The 25,028-nt window shown below is 46.6% G+C and overlaps 1 protein-coding gene across 4 annotated transcripts in view; it reads left to right on the top strand.

The window, feature by feature from the left end:
• ADAMTS17 (ADAM metallopeptidase with thrombospondin type 1 motif 17) overlaps positions 1-25,028 on the top strand; it is a 352,557-nt gene that overhangs the window by 45,022 nt on the left and 282,507 nt on the right. For all 4 annotated transcript variants that reach the window (XM_047864329.1, XM_047864330.1, XM_047864328.1 and 1 more), the window contains exon 4: positions 18,321-18,493. In XM_047864329.1, the coding sequence (XP_047720285.1) occupies positions 18,321-18,493 (173 nt within the window). The remainder of the gene's footprint in view (positions 1-18,320; positions 18,494-25,028) is intronic.

Here is a 25,028-nt window from a genome sequence, read left to right as displayed (position 1 = left end):
GCCTCCCTCTGCCTCTGCCCCAACCCACTTGCATTCTGTCTCTGTCTCTCTCAAAAATAAATAAACATTAAAAAAAAATTTAAAAAGTAAAAAAAAAAAAAAAAAAACCAACTTAGTTACAGGATAAAAGACTTTCTGTGTTCTGGTCAAAATTAATATACATAGGCCCACAGTTATTTCTCCTGGCAAAATTTGTGAATTACAAGAGTCCCAATAAAAGTTATGCCATCCTCAAGCAGACAAAATGGGTGATTCAAAAGAGACGAAAATCTGGCAGGCCTCAGAGCTGTCCAAGACCATGGAACCAAGGTGGCAGTGCTGGGGTGATAGATGGTTATGTTGCTCAGCCAAGTTGTTGATCAGGTGTGAGGGCAACCGATGGTAAGAGTTTCGAAACTCTACACCCCACATGTCTTTCTTCTAGGAAGAATTTCCTTGAGATGTAATTGCAGGTGATTCTGAACTGAAGCAAAATCGAGAGACTGGAAATCGGGAAGTCATGATGTAAAGAGTTGGTGTTCATGATTGAAACTGGCTAGAGTTAAGCCTAACTAACGGATGCAAATATAGTTGCACATGAAATGCAATAATTGAAAAATCAAGGGAAGATCGAAGACCTAAATGTGAGAGCTAAAACTATCAAACTCTTGGAGTAAAATATAGGTATAAATTTTTGCGACCTTGGATCAGGCAGTGATTTCTGAGATACAGCACCAAAAAAACCCACAAGTAACCAAAGACAATATGGATAAATTGGACTTCTTCACAACTAAAAATTTTTGTGCTTCAAAGGACATCATCAAGAAAGTGCAAAGACAGCTCACATGATAGAAGAAGATTTCTCCAAATCATAGATCTGATAAGGGACTTGTATTTGGAATATATTCTGTAGCTCAATTATGAAAAAAGAAACTTGCGTTTAAAAATGGGCAAAGGACTAGAATATACAGCTCTCCAAAGAAGCTATACAAATGTTCAATAAGCACATGAAAAGATGCTCAGCATCGTTGGACATCAGGGGAATGGAAATTAAAGCCACAGTGAGATACTATTTCACACTCATGTGGATAGCTATAATTAAAGAGATGGATAATAGTGAGCGTTGGTGGGAACATAGAGAAATTGGAACCTTCATACACTACTGCTGGGGATGTACAGTGGTGCAGCCACGTTGGAAAACAGCCTGGCAGTTCCTCAAAAGTGTAAGCATGCAGTTACCATATGGTCTAGCAATTCCACTCTCAGGTATAGACCGAAAGGAAACGAAAACATTTGTCCACATAAAAACCTGTGCATGAATGTTCATAGCAGCCTTATTCACAACAGCCAAAAAGTGGAAAACAACCCAAATGTCAGTCAACTAGTGAATGGATGAATAAAATGTGGTACATTCATACAGTGGAAACTTATTTGGCAATAAAAAGGAATGAAGTACCGATACATGCTACAATACGGATGAGCCTTGTAAACTTTACCATAAGTGAAAGAAATCAGACAAAGGACCAGGTAGCATATGATTCTGTCTATATGGAATGTTTAGAATAGACAAATCTAGGAGGAAAGAAAATAGATCAGTAATTTCCTAGGGCTGCAATTAGGGAAGACAGAAATAGGGAGAGATTGCTAAAGAATATGCAGTTTCATTTTGGGTGATGAAAATGTTCTATTGTGGTGAGGATCGTATAACTCTGAATATACTAAGAAACCATTGAACTGTATACTTAAGATGGGTGAATTTTATGGTATGTGGATTATATCTCAACAAAGCTGTTGTGAAAATTAAGAAACAATATAAAATATGAAGTACAATAATAGTTTCATAATAGTCTGTACCTCAAGTTTAAGAAATATTCATAAATCTGAGAAGTAGAAGGAATATGGGAGAAAAAAAGAGAAGCTAAATTCTTTTCTGTACAAAGGGGAAAGCCAAAATTCTATGCTGATATCGATAATGAGAAAGCTGTATAAAGAATGTTTCTCAAGATTATAAAAGATAACTCACTAATAGAATTGCCTCCTCAGTACTAGAGATGAAAACTTTATGAAATACAGTTCACGTAGGAAAACACTGGGAGAAAGGAGCTAAAAAGAAAACATTACTAATTTTAATAATAAATATAATGGCATTAAAATCCTCTTTTCAATGACAAAGACTCAGAAATGATACCCAAGAAATCACTTTAAGTGCATGGGTAAAGATTTAAATATCAAACACAATTAAAAGGTGATAACATTGAGAATATATTCACTTGTCATGGTACACATGTGGAAAATTCTTTCATTTGCTCTTTCATTTGCTTATTTTAAAGCTATTTGTAAAAAAAAGTTAGGGAGGGAGCCAAACCAGAAAAGACTTAAAAACAGAATAAACTGAGGGTTGATGGGGGGGTTGGGGGAAGGGGAAGTGGGTGATGGGCATTGAGGAGGGCACCTGTTGGGATGAGCACTGGGTGTTGTATGGAAACCAATTTGACAATAAATTTCGTATATAAGAAAAAGCTATTTGTTGAACAGCTATTACATGCTAAGCTCTAGGTATCCATGATGAATAAACTGACCTAGGTGCTGTTCTCATTGAGCTTCCTGTCCAGGGGAAGAGACTAATACTATACGTAGAACAATTAAATGATTACCGGCTTTGAGAAGTGGTCCCAGGAAAAAGGAGAATGTGCTATGTGACTGAGATGAAGGAAGCCAAGGAAAGTTTCTTTGAGGAAGTGGCGTTCGAGTTGTAAGTACCGGTTAGTCATGTGACTGTTGGTTAGCCGGAGTTATGACTTGTTCAGAGGCCAGGATGTGGGAAAGAGATGAGGTGCTTGAATTCATGAAGGCAATAATGCGGAGGCCTCCTTGGATTTTAGAGGCAGCCACAGGACAACAGAGGGAGGCTGTAGTAGTGAATTTTTGAGTTGGCCTGACAGAGGCTTCCATCGCCTCCATGGCTTCGCTGGTTGGCTCACCCTGGTGGAGCCCAAGGCTGCTTTGCATGTGGACATCCAAGAAATGGTTGAGCTGGCCATAAGAGAACAAGTCCCCTCTGGGTGACGTGGTAGGGGCATTGGAAGGGTGGGAGCAGGAGTCCAGCTAGTAAGAGTCACCCTGGTGCCAGGAGAACTGCGCCCATGTTCAGGTTTGCCCTGGAACATCCCGGGCATTTGGAAAGGAGGCTCTTTACTTGGGAAACAAGCGTAGTCTGGTGACTGGTTCTGGGCCAGAAGAGGAGCACTTGGACTTGTTTTCCCACCTGTACATCAGGTATTTTGAGCTCTTTTTCCATGTGTTAGGGGACATCTGGAGCTTCTGTGAAACCCAAGAGGCCTTTAGAGGAGTGAATGCTGTCTCACTGCAGACTGCTCTGGAAATATGTGGGAATTTAATACATTTGGAAGAACCCCTGACACCCAAAAGCTCTACAAAGGCCAAGGAGATTGTTTTTTTTCTGTCTAAGGCTCTAAAAAAGAGGGCAAAAGCATCCTTTGATCCTTTGTTCATCATTCATTCACTTCATTCTCTCATTCGCGTATATATTCCAGAACGGCGACTGAAGCCTGACGGTGTATCAGGTGCCCTCCTCAGGGTGGAGATACAGAAATGAAAGGGGCAGTCTCCACCCTCAGAGCCCTGAAGCTTGGGGGAGATGTCCTACCTACCATGCTAGGGTGTGCTGAATGCCACAGGGGTGTCGGGGGGAGGGGTAGAAGAGCCTTTTGCTTTATTTTAGTTTTATATTTGAGTTCCTAATCCATAGTGTGGCCTGCGCTTCTTGCAGAGGTGGAGGAATTTCTGAGCGATCTAAAGTTTCTTGTGTTTCCTTGTCAAAGATGAAAGACCATCTGTCTAAAGGAACAATGCCCAGGATTCCGATGGGGGAGTCCAGGTGCAGAAGACAAGTGATTTCTTTTCAGGCTTTTGTTTGCCCTGTCTTGCTCTGGTTGAAACATGAGCATGTTCATGAATTTCTTCCCCCAAGCTGTGCGTTTGGGGAATGTTCTTCTTCATCATCATCATCTTTTTTTTTTTTTTTTCTTTTCCATCACTTTAGAAGATAAAACTGTCAAACGCCAGTAGGCTTGTGTATACACTTTCAGCAAGACTTAAAGCACGTGAGCATTCCGAGAACTTGTCATTGTTTGTTTCAGATTTGCCAAATGAATCTCCACGGATCCCCGCAAGGATTGTCCTTGCTAGGAATTGCCACACTGTCCTGACCATACGGTTATACATGCACCAACTCCTGCAAAGGTGACCTTCCCAGTCCACACTTCTTAAGGCGGGAAAGACAATGAATATCTGTTACGGGCTGAATTCTCTCCCTGCCATGCATGTGGTGAAGTCCTCATCTCCGGTACCTCAGAATAGGACTGTATTTGGAAGGAGGGTCTTTAAAGAAATGATTAAGTTATAATGAGGTCATTAGTGTGTGTCCTAATCCAGTATGACTGGTGTCCTTATAACAAGAGGACATTTGGGGTGCCTGGGTGGCTCAGTCAGTTAAGTGTCTGACTTCAGCTCAGGTCTTGATCTCATGGTTCGCAGGTTTGAGTCCCATGTTGGGCTCTGTGCTGACAACTCAGAGCCTGGAGCCTGCTTTGGATTCTTTGTCCCCCTCTCTCTGCCCCTCCTCCACTTATGTTCTCTTTCTCTCTCTCTCTCTTTCTCAAAAAATGAATAAACGTTAAAACAAAAACAAAAACAAAAAAACCCCAACAGGACGTTGGCCATAGATGCTTACAGGGGAAAGACCTGTGAAATGACAGGGACAGGATGGCCATCTGCAAGCTAAGGAGGGAGATGTCAAGAGAAACCCGCCCTGTCGACACCTCTGTCTTAAACCCCCAGCCTCTGGAACTGTGAAGAAATATGTCTGTTGTTTGAGCCACCCAAGTGTGTGTCACTCTGTAATGACAACCCTGGGCCAGCTACAGATCTGGGGCTTGGCTAATGCCTGCTGAATGGGAGGTCGTGTTTTCTCAGTTGGTGTAAGGTGGGCATATTAGAAGCCTTATTCTTCCTGGTGGGAGTCTGTGGATTTTCATTTGTGAACATGATGAGAGGGAAAGACTAGTAGAAATTGAGTGAAGATGGCAGCCCTCCATGGGCCTGGGTTTCCCCATTGGATGTGCAAGTTCTTGCCATCTCAGGGAAACGGCCCCTCTATTCTAGTATATTTCAAGTGCATCCCTGTTTCTCTGCTCCCCGACCTCACCAAAGTCTGCACCATTTCCTCACCTTGCCTTCATCCCCTCCCTGGTCTGGTTTCAGGGTATCTTAACTCTTCTCCTATCTTCCTCTGGTAGGTAGATTGCTCACTGAGACCTTCATGAGCCCCTCTTTTGTTCCATCCAATCTCTCTTGACCTGGCTGTGTCCTGTGTTGAGGATGCTGAGCAACCCTCCCTCCTGAGACTTTATTTTCTTGGCTCCTGTGACTCCATGCTCTGTACCCCTTGCACCTCATGTGTTCCCCCCACCCCAGCCTTTGCCCCCTGCGTGTTGGTTCAAGCTCTTCCATCCAGCCATGTAGTTTTGAAGTCCCTAAGAGATTGTTCTAGGACCACTGGTTCCTAAGTGCCAGTTGGTCTCTGATCTCACCTTGCTGTTAAGCTCCAAGTCTGCACATCCAGCAGCCTCTCCATTTGGGTACTTCAAGAACATCTGAAATGTATCTAGCCTAAAACCACACTGTCTTTGTTTTTGTTTTTGATTTTTAACCACCTGACCCTGAACCAGTGGTTCCTGATTTTGTGATTAACACAACGTTCAAAGTGGGAATAATCCTTGGTTGGGAATCATCCTTGCTGATTGGGAATCTACTGTGTGCCAGGCACTGCCACCATGTAGGTGACCATCTAGAAGGAACAGATGTTAACCAAACGCACAAATGGTGCATTCTCCTTCCTTCCTTACTGGCCCTCCTTCCTTACTCATGCAAATATTCCCAGTACTGTTGGGGTCACCTTCTAAATTTTCACTTTCAGTTGCCCCCCTTGTCTAAGTGTGGGGCCCATCTCACTGAGCTCCTGAAGTAGTCATTCAGCCAGTGTCCCTGCTTTCCATGGTGGCCCCTAGAATCTGTCCTACCCACAGCAGCCAGGATAACACATTCAAGGGCTTCCCACTGCTCCTGGGGTGAAGAAAACCCTGAACACATGCCACACTTGCCCCTGCCTGTGGCTCGAGCCTCTTTGCCAGCCACACTTTCTCTTTCACTTGGCCCTCTGCAGGTTCTAGAACATGCCATGTTCTGACCCGAGGGCCTATGCACATGCTGTGCCCACTGCCAGGACTGCTCCCAACTTCTCTCTCTCCACCCCCATGTTAACTCTGGCCCTTCTGATCTTGGCCCATGTGGCACTTCCCCATGGAGCTGAGGCTAAATTGGAACACCCTCCTTTATATTCTCTCATGGCGTTATCTATTCTTTCTTGCAAGCATGTGTTGCATTTATAAACTTTCATACATTTGTACATTTGGTTAACATCTGTTCCTTCTGGATGGTCACCTACATGGTGGCAGTACCTGGCACACAGTAGATTCCCAATCAACACTTATTGGCTGAATACCTTTCAACCTCACCCGTAGGCAGTGGTGTTTGGCTACTTGGTATAGGACTCTGACCATGGGTCAAAGGTCCAGTTGGGGCCAACACACATTTCTTGCCCTTGGCCCTCCTGTGTCTCAGAGCACAAGTATAGCTCATACTTCCTGAGTAATATAGGGACTGATTTTGGATTCCAAGATTGATCAGTTCTTCATTTGAGATCTTTGAGACACACACACACACACACACACACACACACACACACAACTCTTATTTTCCACCTTTCTTTGTAAGGAATTTACGTGAAAAAAAAGCCTTTTATGAAAATGACTTGGCCTTGGGGTAAGTTATTTAAAGAATTCATACTTGGAGAGAAAAAGTTTTTTTTTTTTCCCCTATTTGAAAAAAAAGAGCAAGAGAGAGAAGGTCATTATTTTTCAAGGATGTTGGATTTCTGCAGCTGCCGAAAAGTTCACCTGGCTGAGAGCTCTTCTGCACACGTGGAACCATCGTTTCCAGTTGGAAAAGATGGCTTTTCTACAAACAGACCCTTTGCTTTGCTTGAAAAAAAAAAAAAAGTGATGGGAACCTGTTGATTTTATTGCAGAGCATAGTGTGTGTAAGTCTGTGTGTGCAGACTTCTGAAGCTACGCCTTAAAACCCACTGCTGGCTCACTGGTTGTTCATATTTCCTCCTCCATTGCTTTTCCCCACGTTGACTCTGAGTCTGTGCGGCACTGTCCCCAGGTCCTTGGTTGTGACAGTGACAGGTTGACAAATCTGTGCCATGCATCCATGTTTGTATTCCCTTCCTGGAGCCCCCTAGTGATTGGTTTTTATGAAATGGTGACTCAGAATGTAGGGTAGCATTCCTGTTCATGGCAGTGTTCTATGGTGTGGAAGTACACATCCAATCCCTTCATACTCCAATGGTGAAAAAATGAATCCTTAGTTCCAAAACGGGGAAGTGCGAATGAAATCTAGTAGGTAGTTTAAGGACTGACCCTCTCATTGTAGGCTCTATGCATTTGTGTCTAGTCAAGAAAATGGAGACAATGCTAGGTGTTCCTAACTAGAGGGATTTCACATGGAATTGGTTATAGCCGTGCCCAAGTTGGAATGAGCAGAAGGGGGAGCTGGGGTACCCAGGAAACAGCTGTTGCCCGAGGGCTGGGGTAAGAAAAGGAAGAGGTGCTTTTCTAGGACCAAAGAGCTTAGGGTAAGTGTCTGAAGGGGTATCAGACCACCAAGGGGTGTAGCCAAGCTGGTGTCACTACGGATGTACCTCTGAGGGGGTAGGGGAGCTGGGCTAGGAGTGTCCCAGGAGCTGGAGGCTGGATCCATATGGTCCAGTAGTACTGCTTGAACAGTGCCACCCTGAGCTGAGAACACAAGGAGCCTCTTCTCTCCATCTGGTCCCCCTCTGGTCTCCTTCTAGTGCCCCCTGTTGGTGAGCCGAACAGAAAGTCAACTGGCAAAGGGGTCTGGGAAATGTAGTTTGCAGGCTTTCAGCCCCAGAGCACAGTGCAGAAGGGGAGCTGAGAGACAAAAGGCAAATTACGCATGCATGGAAAACAGAGACCTTTCTATTAAGTGGCACCTTTGAGGGCATCAGGGTCAGGCCCAGGTGAATATCTGGAGCTCTCAATTCCCAACCTGAGGGTGTTTTCTTGTCTTTTCTTTCCTTTTTTTAAATATAATTTATTGTCAGGTTAGCTAACATACAGTGTATACAGTGTGCTCTTGGTTTGGGGGGTAGATTCCCGTGATTCATTGCTTACATACAACACCCAGTGCTCATCCTAACAAATGCCCGTCACCCATTTTCCCCTCTCCCCTGTCTGCCCCCCGTCAACACTCAGTTTGTTCTCTGTATTTAAGAGTCTCTTATGGTTTGCCTCCCTCTCTGTTTGAAACTCTTTTCATTACACCTCATGGTTGCTCATTTTTGGAAAGTGGGGCTATTGGATATACAGTTGAAACAACACATCTTACTGTTTCTCATGCTGTAGCAGTGGTGGAATTGGTGAGGGTCTGTGTGCAGAAAGCCCTCTCGCGGCAGCACTAGGTGTCTCCCCGCAAGGAGACGGATTTGTACTGTTTTCCAAGCTCTAATGAAAAGCATTTGGTTTTCATTCTTCTATCCAATGTGAAATGTTATGAATGTTTCATGGTTTAAGTAGACAACTTCACGTAGAGTCATGTTTTATGTTCTATCACGTTTGGGATGATTAAAATATTCCCCCCTCTGGAATGTTGGAAGGTTACATTGGGATGTTGAGCAGGAGTTACAGGCCACTCCCTCACTCTTCTTGAAGCTATTGTTTCTGTATTATTTTAATTTATTGTTGCATGGTTGAGGATAGCCTTGAAGAAATTTGTTCATGCCCCCTGCACCCAGGAAGAAATATCAAAGGCAACAAGCTGATTGATGAGTGTCTAGACTAGAGGTGCTGGTAGATGGAGAATATGAGCAGCTAGAGCCCATAGAGCACATATGAGCATCCAAGTTTCCTGTTTGTTTCCAGGATCAGGCAAAGCTTAGAAATTAGTGTTTAGACCCTAATATGCGGTTAACTACCACAATAATAGTAATGCAATGCTAAAGACAGAAATAAGACTAGCGGCATGACTTGGATGTGGTATTCTATATCTGATCCCATGTTGGAGGCTGAGCACACATCTTAGTTACTACCCACATCCACCCTAAGAGAGAGGAGTAATTATCACCTTGGTTTATTGATGAGGGAACTTGCCCATGGTCACCCTGCAAGTCCATGGGCAGATTCCAACCAGCTCTATCAGATGTCAGAGCTGTGGGCCTCTCAGGAACAGGTTGGCCACCTCCTTCTTAGGTGGAGGAAGCCACTTTTGAGAATATAATTCCGGAACATTTATGTTAAGTTCCCTAAAAATTAATCTTGATATTAATTAGGAAGTTCAAAGAGTTTAACGAAATTCATTCAGCTAAGTATAATTCTGGAATTCCTACTGTGCACCAGACAGGGCCACGTAGGCACTGTGGCGGGTCCAGAGGGTGAAGCTTGGGCTCGTGAATTCACAGTCGACCCCAGTAGGCAAGCATCGACCCTTGAGATTGGCTGACCGGATCTCCCACCAGCAACAGGCCACGGTGGGGTGGGGTGCTCTCAGGCACTCTTCGTGGACCCCAGAGCCTCACTCTCCTGCTTGATCTGGTCTGGGAGGCTCTGTTATTCCCACAGTTAGGTGTGTTCTATAGATTTGAATGAGCTTTTGATATGGCAGTCCAGAAAATAAAAAATTAAAAACAACCTGTTCACATGTCCTGCATGGTAGCCCAGGCAGCCTACACGGGGGGGAGCCACACACCTTTGGTGCCTTGGATGGGTTGCCAGGGAGACCTCTCTTGGGGCTTGTGCCATCAGGCGAATGAGTGGGTCTTACCTGCCAAACAGCACCTCTCTTATTCCAGAAGCTACTGTCACCATCTTTGATCTCACACATCCTTTCTAACCCAGGCCACTTGCTGTCCTCCTTTTCTGATTCTGCCCCACTCTTGCCCTCCCCATGTTATGCTGGCTCCCCGGCCCTCCTTGGACAGAAAGACCATCTAAGGCTGCTGCCTTGGGACACAGGGTAGGATTTTTCTGGAATTCTTTTTGATGCGTGTTTAATTTTAGGCTCTTTGGTGTTGCAGAAGGTTCCTAGCCAATAGAAGTGAACAGAATTCATGATCACATTTGCCATAAGACATTACTGGAAACACTGCCTTGTGGGGTGCCTGGGTGACTCAGTCGGTTCAGCATCTGACTTCGACTCAGGTCGTGGGCTCTGTGCTGACAGCTCAGAGCCTGGAGCCTGCTTTAGATTCTGTGTCTCCCTCTCTCTCTGCCCCCACCCCTGCTTGGGCTCTTTCTCTCAAAAATGAATGTTAAAAAACAGCAACAACATCACTGCCTTGTACATCACCAAGAGGACCCCATGTGAAGTCTTATTGGTATCTTTATCATTATTTTAGAGGTTGGTGTTAGGTCAATACTGCTTTTCCCTGAGGAATGGTATTTTTCCACCTGTCAGAGGAGAGCGAGAAAACTCACAAGCACGCATGTTTACCTTTACAAAAAAAAAAAAAAAAAAAAAAGTTTTCCCTCATTTCAGAACACTCAGAACCAAATTCTGAGGCAGAATGGACGGGCTGGACCATTGACCCTAGAATCCCCATGAAGTGGGTTCAAGGCCCAGAGCTAGGTATTTAACAAACGTCTTTGTGCCTGGGCTTGTTCATCTGTGACTCTGGCTGCGAGGAGAGGAAACCAGCAGTGTGGGTAGCAGTGCCTGGTGCTCTGTGTGCCTTGGGCTAACATCCCACAGTGATGGTTTTTTTGTTTTGCTTTGTTTTGTTTTTTTGGTAGTTTAGAGCAAGTTTGCAGGAGGGCAGAGAGAGAGAGAGAGAGAGAAAGAGAGAGAATCCCAAGCAGGCTCCGTGCTGTCAGCTCAGAGCCTGATGTGGGGCTCGAACTCACAAACTGAGATTGTGACCTGAGCCAAAACCAGGAGTTGGCTGCTCAACCCACTGAGCCACCCAGGTGCCCCCACCCCCACCTCCGCCACAGTGATTTTTATCACCAGAGCTGCCATAGTGACCTTGTTAGCATATTTGGATTTTTTTTTTTTGGTTATTAATGTCTCTAATTTAATTTCAATCTATTTTGGGGGTACGTCACCTTAAATCTTTTATGCTCAGCGGTAAATCGTGAGGGTGCATAGAGTCTCTCTCGCTCTCTGTCCTCATTTCTCCCACACGGTGTTCTATCAGCCAGAGCTGGCTCCTATTTCAGTGGAAGTTGAGGGAGTGGCTGTTTTTATAAATTCCACCCTTGGCCTATTTTTCATGCCACTCAGAGGGAGGAAACTCACCTGTCAGCCCTCAAAGACTGTGCAAGGTTGTGTTTTGCACCGAGCTGGGATATCCAGGTATGTCACTGTCCCGCTCCAGGGGATGTCACCTCATGGGGTGCTGGCTCTGCCAGAAGACCCCAAATGCCGCTTGCAGTGGATGCACCATCCCACCGTCCCACACATATCAGTTCCTCATGGGGAGTGATAGCCTGGCTCCTGGAGGCTGTGGTCAGGACCTTAGCTGCAGGCTAGGGGAGCACACGGAGACCCAACACAGAGACTGTGTTCCTTACATGCTGGCAAGGCAGGTGTGATCTTATCTGTCCCCAGTGCTCACACTTGGCTGGTGCGTTTCCTCCAGAAAACCTTCAGATGGAATAATTGCTCTCTAGGAGCGATTCTCTGAAGGGTGCCCTCGAATAGCCTAGGGCTGTTTGTTCGCATAGGAACCAGGTGTGAAAACAAGAAGGTTCTCACCAAAGTGATTCCCTGGGGGGAACCTTATCTTAAAAATCAAAATCCTCACACCCAAATTGTGGCTTGGGAGGACTGTCTTACTGTCTCAGAAGGTTTCTCTGTGGACAGCTGTGTTCCTGTGATGGTGAGCCCGGGCCTGCCCCCTCCTCCTCCTCCTAACTGCAGCATGGACTGTGTGCTCCCTCTGTTGAACTTCCCGTGGCTCCCTCATTTCCTCCTCACCAGCTTTGAGAGGAAGACTCAGGCGACCCGCCTGGGGGGATACCCTAGCTGCAGCTTCCGCAGGCTCCTCTGTCTCCTTGAACAACAGCAGTCAAGCTAAGCTTTACTGAGCACTTACTATGAGCCAGGCGCTCTGCTAAGGGCTTACATCTGGGATCTCCTTTCAGCCCCACAGCAGCCCCTTGGGTAAGGAGCTATGATTCTCCCTGCTTCATTGATGAGTCATCGGAGACTAAAAGAGGGTGAGAGATTTATCCTAGGTCAGACAAAACAATCGGGGAGCCAGGATTGGAATTCATGTGTTTTGTCTTTAAAACCACATCTTTAACCACAAGGCAACTGCCCACTGCCACCGTCAGCATGCGCCTCATCATAATACAGGTGCCATTTATTGAGGACTCATAAAATTCCAGGGAATGTAGTAAGTGTTTGATACACATTTCACTTAATCACTGCACACCGGGGCTGTGGGTGTGGTTATTCTGATTGGAAAGATGGTCACATCAGGCTTGGAGAGAGTCTGCAACTTGCCCAGCATCCCACCCACTGGCTCCTGGTTAAGCTGAGCATGCCCTCTGGTCTGCTCCAGACCACAGTCCTCCTTTGAATTCTTATCAACTCTGTGGCCCTCAGGGAGCAAACCTCCCTGCCCTCTGTGCTCACTCTGGACAGTGGGGCCTACACCGCCCCCGTCCTGCCAGTGTGGATCCCCCTGCCAGCACTGGAAGGGATTCCTTGCCCCAGGGCTTAGAAAGGTCTCAGCGGTTTGGGTGCAAATCACCCATCATCTGTATCTCAAGATGAGAATGAGGGGTGGGTAGCCTTCCTCTGACCACAGGTAAATACTTTGCAACATGTCACAATGGCACCCAGGGCTTCTGATGGGATTGCCTTTACCCTGTGCTCAAGAGAGCTGGAGAAAACCCGTGGTCAGCGCGGCTAGGTGAATGTCTGGTTCTGGAGTCTTCCGCTGTGCCCGTGTGCCCAGGTGCAGACATTCTTGTATCTGGACATTGAGTGCTATGTGTGGGAAAAGTTGACGTTTCTGGCTTGCATGACAACAAGGTTAAGTCTGAATCTTTCCTGTAACTCTGTAAGCATGTTGGACCAATTCCTAGCACTGACACCAGTCTCGGACTTCTCGGCCTGAAGCGCTGTCTGTCCTTGGTCTCGAAGGGCCCAGTGGCCTTGGGCAGCTGCCCCCATTTCCTCTGCCATGTCTGTTTTCTCTCTAACTTCTCCTGCTGGCACAAGCTGGTTTGCCTCTCCCTTGGCACAAAGGTGACCTGAGGTCTTCCCTGGAAATGAAATTGGTAGAATCACGGAGCAATTCAGGGATGACTTCTGGCTGTTAAACTCTCACACAGAATATTTTGTGATCCGTGTGTTGTTTTTCCTTGGGAAATACCTAAATACTCTATTTTTAAACTAAAGAAATATTTAATTCATGCGGAGTTTGCTAATTTACAACTAAGATTTTTTTTTAGCTTGCCAAGAGGAAAACTCATAACTAAAATGACAATTTATGTATTTGCTCAACATTTTCAGTAACCCCAAATTCTTATGATAAATAGTGATGTGAATATTCTAAAAGTCCCACGCATAGAATGCCCTTTGTTTTGTCTTTTTCTCTTCCTCCTCTTGTTCTAGAAAAGACTTGGTCTGGGGGTGAGGGTGGTGCCTGGGTGGCTCAGTTGGTTAAACATCTGACTTCGGCTCATGGTTTGTGGGTTCAAGCCCCACATCCGGACTCTGTGCTGACAGCTCAGAGCCTGGAGCCTCCTTCAGATTCTGTCTCCCTCTCTCTCTCTGCCCCTCCCCGACTCAGGCTCTCTCTCTCTCTCTCAAAAATAAATAAACATTAAAAAAATTAAAACAAAAAAGACTTGGAGTATCTTCCATAAGCACATAGAATTTTCTTTTTTAATGGATAATTGGGGCAAAGGGAAAATAAATGTAAGAAAAATAATATGAAGCCAGAGATTGAAAATCTACCCAGTCAGCACCAGCTCCAGCAGTGTGCTGGCAAACAAGACCACAGGGTGAACTTAGAATGATCGCTGGTATCTGTAGCAGCCCGAGAGGGCCGGGGGCCCCACAGGCTGTGGTCTGTCCTCATCAGAGGGGTGAGGGCCGTTCCCACAGTGGCTGGAGATGGCGTATTACTGAGCCCAGCATGGAAGGCCCCGCAGATGGCTGCACACCTGCCCAGCTTGAACTTTGACCTCTCCCATGAGATCTGGATCCAGCACCCTTGTTATTCTGAAATTGGTATTGTTCTTCTTCCTTTTCATGATACTTACAACTCGTGAATATTGGTGTTGATGAAGCGTGTCTGTTAGGGTATATGTATGCAGTTCGTGGCATTAAAGGTAAAAATGTATTACGGTTCTGTTCTCGCTGTAGGGAAGGAATAACCATCGTGGAGCTACTGGTAGAGTGGCGGAGAAGAAGGGAGGAGGCAAGCTTCCGTTCACCCTGCTGTTCCCCTCTGCCACTACCCCCCAGGAAGGACACGGGCATGGAGAGGGAATACAGGTCCTTGGTCTCTTATCTGCAACTCCCAAATCCAGGATTTTCGACACTCATTTTGTGGAAGACCTGCCCTGCCCTGATAGGAGGCTATGGAGCATCTCTCCTGACCCCCTTTTTCTCGTTTCTCTGCAGAATTAATAGTGCCTTTGATGACCGCTCGCTGCCCTAGACCTCAGGGAAACTATTCAGTATGTGGCACACGCACCGCATGGCCTTGCAAAATCTGAAAAATTCTGAATTCCTGCAACATATCTAGCTGCAGGGGTTTGGATCAAGGCGTCAGGCTTCTGCCCTTGAATGCGGGGACAGGACAGAGCACTGGGGTGTGTCTCTGAGTCCCCAGCCAGCCTGGCATGGTTCTGGCCTGACAGACCAAATTAGCAACGCTCAGTGAGGGGAGTGCAGGCAGCCCGGAGGGATAATTATGCTATAGCTGCTGCAGGGCCTGGAACAAGCTAGAGACCATCCAAGGGGAAGGAGCACTATCACTGAAGGCTGCTCAGAGTCGCTGTGCACGCTGTGTGTGCAGCATGCAGCAGCAAAGTCAGTTTCATCATGCTCAACACAGAATCCTTTCCCACTAAGCTTTCTTCAACCCTCCTACTGTTATGTTTTAAGTTCAGATGGCAATGAGGACCATGTTGGCACACATAGGCAGGGCAGCTGGAGAGAGTCAGAGCCGAGGGGGGAAGCTTTGGGTTCTAGGGCCGAATTCACCACTGCCCAGTACTTGGCTTCAGCTTTGTTATGTGGGAAACAGAGATTCCACTCACTCATTCATTTATCCATACATTCATTCATTCATTTACTCACGTGTGCATTCATTCAATGAATATTTATTTCACACCAAGTCCTATGCCAGGGGCTGGGGGGTGGGGTGGGCAATGAATGGAAGAAATGAGACCATCTTAGTGAAAATCCTTTAACAACCACAGAGCACCTGACCATTGTGTTGTACCTGTTACTTAGTATTCTGGGCATATGCCAACCCCCAGCATCGTGCCCATTGTGACAGCCTATTTATTAGCTCTCTGTGGCCCATCAGGGAGGGAGGGGCAGGTCTTAGGAGTCCTACTTTGTGCTTGAAAGACTGATGCTCCAGTGCAGCATTTTGATCTGTTGAATGTTTGGGAGCAACCCTGCCGTTCTGGTCTGGGAGTGATGGGCTACTCTTCTTCGAGACTGTTCAGCTCTTACGTGTTTGAGCTCGCCATCTTCCAGAGAGATATTGCCAATGTGTCCTCAGGGCCACGCTGAAACTGTAGCTCTTCTCATGTGAGAACCTGAAAATATAGGACACTTTGCAAAGAGAAGTACTGAGCAACCCACTTGGGGAGGAATCTGCAGGTGAGAACAGGAGTTGGTGACTCCAAGAGGGGAGTTACCAAGAGGGGAGTTAGCACCATGAGACAGAGCACCATGTGGCTCCTGGCTGGTTGCCTGGGAGCACGTGGGTGTGCTCGTGACAGCAGAGCTCTTGCTTGGTAGCCCATCACTTCCACGGTGTTGAAATGGGAGCACGGGGGTTTGTTGCAAATTTATAAGTTGGACAGATCGGTCTGATCCAGGCCGTGAGCACCCAGCAAGCAAGCACCCTGAGCCCAGAATTTGAAGATCATGTGTGGTCCATCTTCCTTGCGTTCAGAGATGATCTGGTTGGTGAAGATAGGTATATGGGTATTGATTTTATAGATATGTGGGTATAGATTTTACAAAGAGATTTTTAACAAGCGGCCTCTTTCATTCTGACTGCATGCAAGGCAGTGCCATCTGGGACCTTGCCTGTTGACTTGAAATGGACTCTTCTTTCCCTCATTCCACTGCTGAGGCCCAGAAGTCTCGGTGGAGGTGCGCCTGGCTCTGGGCGAGGAGAGACCCATCCTGTGGGGCCAAGGCATTCATGTTTTTCATCTTGTATTTCTGTGGCTAACTTTGTTCCCCCATGCCTTCTGTATTGTTGAGAGTTTAAAAGTGACCTCTGTATTTTTCTCAAACTCAACATTATTATTTTAAGTGAATAGAGTAATTCTAGTTTATTATATACATTTGAAAACTACAAATGGAAAAGAAAAACGAAGATCATATGTTCCCTATCATTCATGTTTTAGTTATGTTCTACCCAGGTTGGTTGGTTGTCTATCTGTCCATCTGTTTATCTGTCTATTTTTTATTTTTAAATTTATTTCCTCCTCCTCCTTCACCTGAAGATACTTGTGTGCTGAATCTTTGCAGAATTGGGACCGAACTGTATATGCAGATTTATTCCTGCTTTTCTCTACATCACTAAATCACCTTCACAAACATGCCTTTCACAGCTACATATTGTGTTCCCATTGCTGGCTCTCTCTGTGGTTGGATGTTTAGATTGCTTTCCAGTTTTCATGATTGTAAATTATATCATACAGAGTATTCTTGTTTGTTCATTATGACCCATATCTTGGGCTATTTCGTAGTGTGCATTTGGGGCCCTGGAATGATTAGGTCACTTTATGAAGCCAGTTTGTGCATATGGGGCTGGGTTTGCTGCATGAAAGTTGTAGCAGGGCTGACTTCTGTATGGTTTAGTGCTAAAAATGGGAATGATAGCTAACAAATTTAAGCACTGCCTTTCTGTTTACATTTGGATCCTGAAAGTACACACTATTCATATCACACTTTGGTGTCGATCAGAGGGGTTTTCACCAACAAAGTCTAGGTTGCCCTCGCATGGCAGCTTGAATGCCTAGACACTGTGATATGGGCTCTAATTAATAACAACACCTGCTTATCAAAGTGAGATCTTACAGGGCATCAGTTTATCTAAAGAGTCAGAAGAGGGGTCGCCTGGGTGGCTCAGTCAGTGAAGCGTCCAACTCTTGATTTCATCTCAGGTCATGATCTCACGGTTCATGAGATCTAGCCCCGTGTCAAGACAGCACAGAGCCTGCTGGGGATTCTCTCTCCCTCTCTCTCTGCCCTCTTCTGTGCACACATAGACACACACACACACACACACACACACACACACACACACACTCTCTCTCTCTCTCTCTCTCTCAAAAATAAATAATCTAAAAAAAAATCCAAGAGTCAACAGAGGATTAATAACCTTTCCCTGTGTTGAGGAAAGGACACACTTACTTGCATTTTGGCCGGGATGTGTGTGGCATGCAATATTTTTTTCTGATTATATTTTGTTTTCCTTTGAAATAATGCTTTGTGATTGCTAATGTTTATGGCTCTTTACTCATGACTCTCAGAACAGTGGCCAGAATGCCACCTCCCTGGGTCCCAGCCATCAGCAGCGGGTAGAACCCTTTCTATGCCGTTAACCTGAGGTGCTTTCTGATCTCTCCCCACTGGGCCTAGGCTTCCTTTTCCTCCGCCAACTGCGTCCTGCTGTCTACCTTCCTCTGATGGGACAGATTTTCTCTTCCCTGATATTCAGTCCCTTTTGCCTCCTCGGCTGTGATGTGGACAGGTGTGAGCCATCTTCTGCCCATTGGCTCCACCTGTAGCAAGTGAGCTCAGGTCCCCCACCCCCCACCCCATGATGGTGGAGTTCCATCTCCTGGCCACTGGAGACTGACCCTTCTCTGTGGGAGGCTCAACAGAAGTCCGGCTTACCTTATGGCTTTGGAAATCAAAGTGCCAAGGACTGCATGAATGTCTCCGTTGTCTTCTAGAAAAGAAGAAGCCAAGGAGGGGCAGGCCGTCCCAGGACTGGCGGGAGCGGAGGAACGCCATCCAGCTCACCAGCGAGCACACGGTGGAGACCCTGGTGGTGGCCGATGCCGACATGGTGCAGTACCACGGGGCAGAGGCCGCCCAGAGGTTCATCCTCACGGTCATGAACATGGTGAGTCTCCAGTCGGTGTTCTGACCCGGGGGGCTCTGTTTCCTCCTGGATGAATGCTCTGTCATTGTCTTTTCCCCAGCTAAGGAAGAAGCTGGGCTGAGGGCTGGAGACACACACAGCCCTGTGACCCCTGAGCAGGGAGCTGAAGGGCTTCCCAAGGGAGAGGGCCCACCCATCGCCCCTGCCCTCATGCGTAGTTTTGGCGCCTGGGTCTGCCCCGTGGTTGTACCCTGCCTGCCACTCTTATCAGAGGTTTGCCAAAACCTTTGTTGAGTGCTAGACCCCCTGGATTTGAAGTTGAGTGAGTCAGCGCCCGTTTTAAGGAGTCAGTGGTCTAGTAGAAAGAATCAGGATCAAATTTTAATGTGAATCGGTTCTTGCTGTGTGCCGTGAGGGCTGGGGGAAGGCGCCGGGGGAGGTTATCTGTTTGAGTGTACCAGGGAAGGAGCTCGGAAGCCTGTGTCTACATCTGACTCAATGAATGAGGATAGAGGGAAATCTTCACATGATGGCTGGGCAGGGGAGGGGCTGCACTCCTCACAGTGGAGACACAGAAAGACTTTTGCATGCATCCCAATTCTACCTATCCATCCGCTCTCCTAACAAGCATCTCTGAAGACCACTGGCACTACGTTAGGTGTTGGAGATACAGGTGCACAACAGACCTGGTCCTTCCCTTGGGAGGTGGTGGTATCGGCAGACAGATAAAACACCATCTTACAGTAGATTTATCTGCAAGGGGCCACTTGGGCCCAGGTGGAGGGCTGCTGAGCGATCATCCTGCATGATGGGTACTTTGGGAAAGAGCTGACCTTTGAGCTGAGCAAGAGTAAGGGTTTGCAAGATCAGGGTAGGGGTGACAGGTCTCGCAGCAGGTGCAACAGGGGCTGCATTTGTGGGCGGGGGGGGGGGGTGGTGGTGGTGTGTGGTATGATGTGGCTGCAACAGGGAATAGGGAAGCCTTAGGGGAACAGTTGGGGAGAGCTGGTAGACATCCTGAGCAGTGGGGCCGCTGAAGGGGGAAGGGAGGAACGGCCCCAGCAGCTGTGCCCCGCCTGGGGGAGGGGGGCATTGGAGTTGGAGAACGTGTTGGGGAGAGGGAGCTAGGGGGCAGGAGTGAGGGTGGAGGCAGGGGTCAGGCAGGGAGGAGGGAGGTGCTGGCCTGGGTTTCTGAGAAATATGCCTGAGTTCTTCATTTGCACAAACCCAAGTCCTCCTGGTGGCTGCTTAATGATGGGCTGCTGTGCTTTGTCCTGCCCCAAGGAAACCCGGGAGGACGGCTGGTGGGGCTGGCTCCACACAGACCCTTTCATCTGTAGTTAATTTCATCTCGTTTATTGTTTTTAATTGTCCAGAGTACGAGTGCCAAGAGTAAACACTCATTATGGCAACTAAAGTAGTAATGAGGCAAAGCTTCTACTTTGATATTTGCTTTCATAATTTTATCGTCAGCACAGCGGCAGCTCTTTTTTTTATCACAGGCAGGGAGGGGGAGGTACGTGGCAGTGTTACCCCCCCCCCCCGCCCCCCAAAGCTGTAAGGCTGAAGGACAGAGACTGAGTGGTCCTCTTGCTTGGCTTTAATTCCACGGCCTTGGCTTCTCTTCCACTGCTTGTACTAAGACGTTGGAGGCTCCAGATCCCATCGCTGAGGGCAAATCTGGGGCCAGCCACATTAAATTGGGATTTAGATGTTTTCTGATGAGGCCTGCCTAATAAGAGCAGTGCCGCTGTGGTGAGAGGCATATGGCATGTGTATGCTAATACTGAGCCCTCCAGTCACCTCCCGTGCAGGCTCTTGGCTGGGGTGGCGAGACCAGAGAGCAAATGAAGACGGAGTCTCCTGACCCAGTCACACAGACTCTCAGCACCGAACACTGGTTTCCGTCGCTCTAGTGGTGGTTAGCTCTTCAGCAAGTTTAACGACGGGTTGCATTCAGACGCTGCCCCTTGTTCGGAACAAGACCCCCCTCCACCACTACCACCCTTCAGTCCCTCAAAACCCTAGTTTTGAAAGAATTCCAAAGAATTCTGTTCTTCCTGTGGCTGTTATAGCCAGGGGATTTCTGTTAGGAAGTAAGATGATCTTTAAGCCAGGAGGATGGGAAAGGATTGTGGTCGGGATGACGAACCCTGTCATTAGCCAAGCCTTCAGGTGCCGTGAGCGGGAAGGTGAGGCCAACCAGCCCATCTCTCTCCCGCCAGAGTGTTTACTGTGGGGCTGCAGGATGGAAATGGCTCTGTGTGTCTAGCTTCCATGGATTTGGGAGAGTCTGCTGGAGTGGCTGCCACCTTCCTTGCAACACGTTTCTCTCCAGGCTGAGGGAAGTAGCATCATTGGGTCTCACTTGGGTCTCTGGGTAGAGACCTGCCAGTCCACGCTTGCCACTCTGACCCTTGAGGCTAAATCTAGGCAGGCTTCTGGGCACTTGTGGGGACTTGGTATATGAAAACACGTTCAAAGCTGGGGGAATTTGGTGTCACGTGTCGACTCCCAGTTTTCATAGCGTCTCATGGTTGTGACGTGTGAATTAGATCGGTGTCCGTCAGTGGCCTGATGGCACGTGTTTGAGAGGAGGGAAAGGAGTGGATGTCCATGATGAGTGGCTGGGTTTTTTCTCCTCATCATCTGACCTGGTGGATTTCATTGTTTGCCCATCTTACAGAGAAGGAAGTGGAGCCTTGCGGGGGGAGTGACACAGTCAGGGTGCATGGCAAGTGAGTGAGTACATAGCGGGGCGAGCACGCAACACCAGGGTGGAGGGACCCCTGTCTCACCTGTTCAAGGTGACAAGCGTGTCTGGGGCCTGTTGTTTCTCTCCCTCTCCACCCTGGTCTGCCCATTGTTACCTTTAGCCTTGACGACTGCAGGAGCCGCCTTGCTGGGCTCCTCATTTTCATTTTCTTCCCTCTTGAATCCTTGTCCCAGAATGGCCAGCAAGAGGTTCATCCAACAGAGTTAGGACTTTGTCACTAAGCAGCCCTAAGCCCTTCTGTGGCTTCCTGTGCAGTTGATGCAGAATGTCCCTGTTTTGCATGGCCCTCCCAGGCTGTGCAGTGGAGACCTGCCTGATTCTCCTGGACTTTATTCACTTCTCCACCTCAACACCAAACTGTCATATGGGCCACTGTTTCTCAGCTGCCCCAGGCTCTTCCCTCACTCTCTTTGGCCTCTCTTTGTCAGGAATGCTCTTCTCCCCACTCCTTATCAAGCTAGCTTCTCTATCTTTAAAGCCTCTGGGTAAATATCCCCTCAGAGGGGCTCTCCTTATAGACCCCTCTGAAAAGGCCAACCTGTTTTCTTTCTTTTTTTTTTTTAAGCTTTCTTTATTTCTTTCCTTTTCTTTCTTCCTTCCTTCCTTTCCCTTCCTTCCTTTTCTTTTTTCTTTTCTTTTTTTCTTCTTTTCTTTTCTTTTCTTTTTTCTTTTTTTCTTTTCTTTTCTTTTCTTTTCTTTTCTTTTCTTTGTCTTCTCTTCTCTTCTCTTCTCTTCTCTTCTCTTTTCTTTGACAGAGTGTGTGAGTGGGTCAGAGAGAGGGAGAGAGAGAGAATCCAGGCAGGCTCCATGCTCTCAGGGCAGAGCCTGATGCAGGGCTCGATCCCACGAACCTCAAGATCATGACTTGAGCTAAAATCAAGAGTTGGTTGGACAGTTTAAGTGTCCAAGGCCAACTTGTTTTCTTTATCATAGCAGGCTGCTTTTGTACTTGGTCCTTATCTTGAGTTATAATTTCATATTTATTTGCTTTTTAAAAACCATTTTGCTGTGGAGATTTGTTATGCTACTGAATTTAAGCTGGTATAAAATCAATTTAGAGTATTATAACTTTAGGATGTTAAGTATAATCCCTACAGTAAACACAAAGAAAATAGCTACAGAATATAAGAAGAGAAAATGAGACAGGAATTAAAACAATTTCACTGTTAAAAAAATCAACTAAACACAAAAAAGTCAATAATGCAGGAGATGAGGGACAAAAAAGGCTATCAAGTATAGGGGCACCTGTTCAAGGTGACAGGCACGTGTGGATCTTTACCTAATATAATATACAAAAAATTAACTTGCAATGGATTAAAGACCTGAACATATAAGAGCTAAACTATAAAACCCTTAGAAGAAAGCATAGGGAAAAACATCATGACCTTGGATTTGGCAATGACTTCTTGGCCATGACACCAAAAACACAGGCAACAAACGAAGAAATAGGTAGAGCCGACTTCACCAAATTTAAAAACTTTTGTGCATCAAAGGACACTATCCACAGAGTAAAAAGGCAACTCCTAGAATGAGAGAAAATACTTGCAAATACATATTTGACAATATCCAGAATATAGAGAACTTCTAAAAGTCAACAACAAAATAAACAACCTGATTGAAAGATCAGCCAAAGGACTTGAATGGACATCTCTCCACAGAAGATCTGGAAGTGGCCGATAAGAGCCAGAAAAGATGTTCAGTGTCGCTGATCATTAGGGAAATGCACATCAAAACCACAATGAGATACCACTTCATTACCTTTAGGATATTTTTATTTATTTATCTGTTTATTTCGAGTAGAGTCGACACACAATGTGACATTAGTTCCAGGTGTACAACATGGTGATTTGACAACTGGGTGATTTATGCTGTGCTCACCACTGGTATAGCTACCATCTGTGACCACGCAACACTATTGCAATACCAATGGCTATATTCCCTATGGTGTACCTTTCATTCCCTTGACTTGTTCATTCCCATAACTGGAAGCCTGTATCTCTCTCTGCCTTTCTATCGTTTTGATCGAGATTACGTTCAAAATCTACGTAATAGCAAGCCGAGTGGATGTGGAGAAATGGAACCTTCGTGTGTGTTGGTGTCACGGTAGATTGAGGCAGTGCTTATGGGAAAAAGACCAGTGGTTCTTCCAGAAAAATAAAAGGTAAAAATAGAATTATCATGTCATCTAGCAGTTCTGCTTCTGAGTATATACCCAAAAGAAGGGAAATTAGGGCCATAGGCAGATATTTGTATGTCCATGTTCACAGCAGAATTGTTCAGAGCAGCCAAAAGGAGGAAGTAGCCCAAGTGTCCATGGATGGATAAATGGATAAAGTGTGGTTTATATGTGCTATGGAATATTAGCCTTAAAAAGGAAAGAAACTCAGATACAGGCTATGACGTGGATGAATCTTGAAGATATTCTATTAAGTGAAATAAGCCAGTCACAAATACCCAAATACTATATGCTTCCACTTATATGAGGTCCTCAGAGTAGGTCAAATTCATAGAGATAGAAAGTCGAATGGGGGCTGCTGGGGGCTGCCAGGGGCTGGGGGAGGGGGCATGGAGAGTTCGTGTTTAATGGGGACAAGGGTTTAGTTTTGCAAGATGAATGAGTTCTTGGATGCATGGTGGTGATCATAGCACAATAAAGTGAATGCATTTAACACTACTGAACACTATTTAATAGTCGTTAAGATGGTAACTTTTATGTCATATGTATTGACTGCAATTTAGAAAGTTCACTCACTAATTCAGCTCTTTTTACTGTGTACTTCATGTGTGCTAGTCACTCTTCTAGGGTCTGGGCTAGAATAGGGACCATGACAGGTCCCACTCCTATGGAGCTCATGCACTGGGACCAACAGACAGCGCTCAACTTGACAATCGGTAATATTTGTGTGTGAATTTTATAAACTGCGATATGAAGATCCAGGCGATAGCAAGCGAGTGAGGCGGTCAGGACATCTCTGTGAGAAATGAGTGATGTTCCCCCTAGAAGGGAAGAGGCACTGAGGAGCCAGCCAGTGGAAGTCAGTCTGGCATTTGGGAGGCACAGAAAGAGGAGGTTTCTGGTGGGTGATGGGGGAGGGGACACAGTGAGAGACCGTGGCAGCTGGCCGACCTCACAGTCTGGTACACCAGGGCATGGAGAGTGGACTTCGCTGCAGGCACGACCGGAAGCTACTTGTAGGGGTTTAAGCAGAAGAGTGGCATGTGCTGATTTGTGTTTTTTAAAAACCCCTCTGGGGGCGCCTGGGTGGCTCAGTCGCTTAAGACTGAGAGTCGCTCTGACTCTTGATTTCTGCTCAGGTCATGGTCTCATGGTTTGTGAGATCGAGCCCTGCATTGGGCTCTGTGTGCTGACAGTGCAGAGCCTGCCTGGGATTCTCTCTCTCCCTCTCTCTACCCAGCCCCCCCCCCCCCAGCTCATTCCTGCTCTCTCAAAATAAATAAACATTAAAAAAAAAACAAAAAAAACAAAAACCTCAGCCTGACTCTTATCCCAGGAACTGGAGTCCTGCCCCAGGCTCTGTGTCCCCAGCAAACTGCTCATGTGCACGGGTGCACACGGAGGGAGAGACCTCTGCCAGGCTGGGTCTTTCCACCAGCAGCAGGCTGCAGAGTGGTCCTCTGGACCTGGCTTTTGTCAGTTTTTCAAATGTGCTGAAGTGCCTTCTTATGTATGTATCTCGGGTTTCCAGCGGTTGGGGGTGGTAACGACACAGGAGCAGGAATATTTTCAAGAACAAATTGCCGGCGGAAGCAGGTGGCGCT

Source organism: Prionailurus viverrinus, chromosome B3 (assembly GCF_022837055.1).
Source record: "Prionailurus viverrinus isolate Anna chromosome B3, UM_Priviv_1.0, whole genome shotgun sequence".
NCBI lineage: Eukaryota > Metazoa > Chordata > Mammalia > Carnivora > Felidae > Prionailurus > Prionailurus viverrinus.
This window is presented reverse-complemented; position numbering and strand designations above follow the sequence as displayed.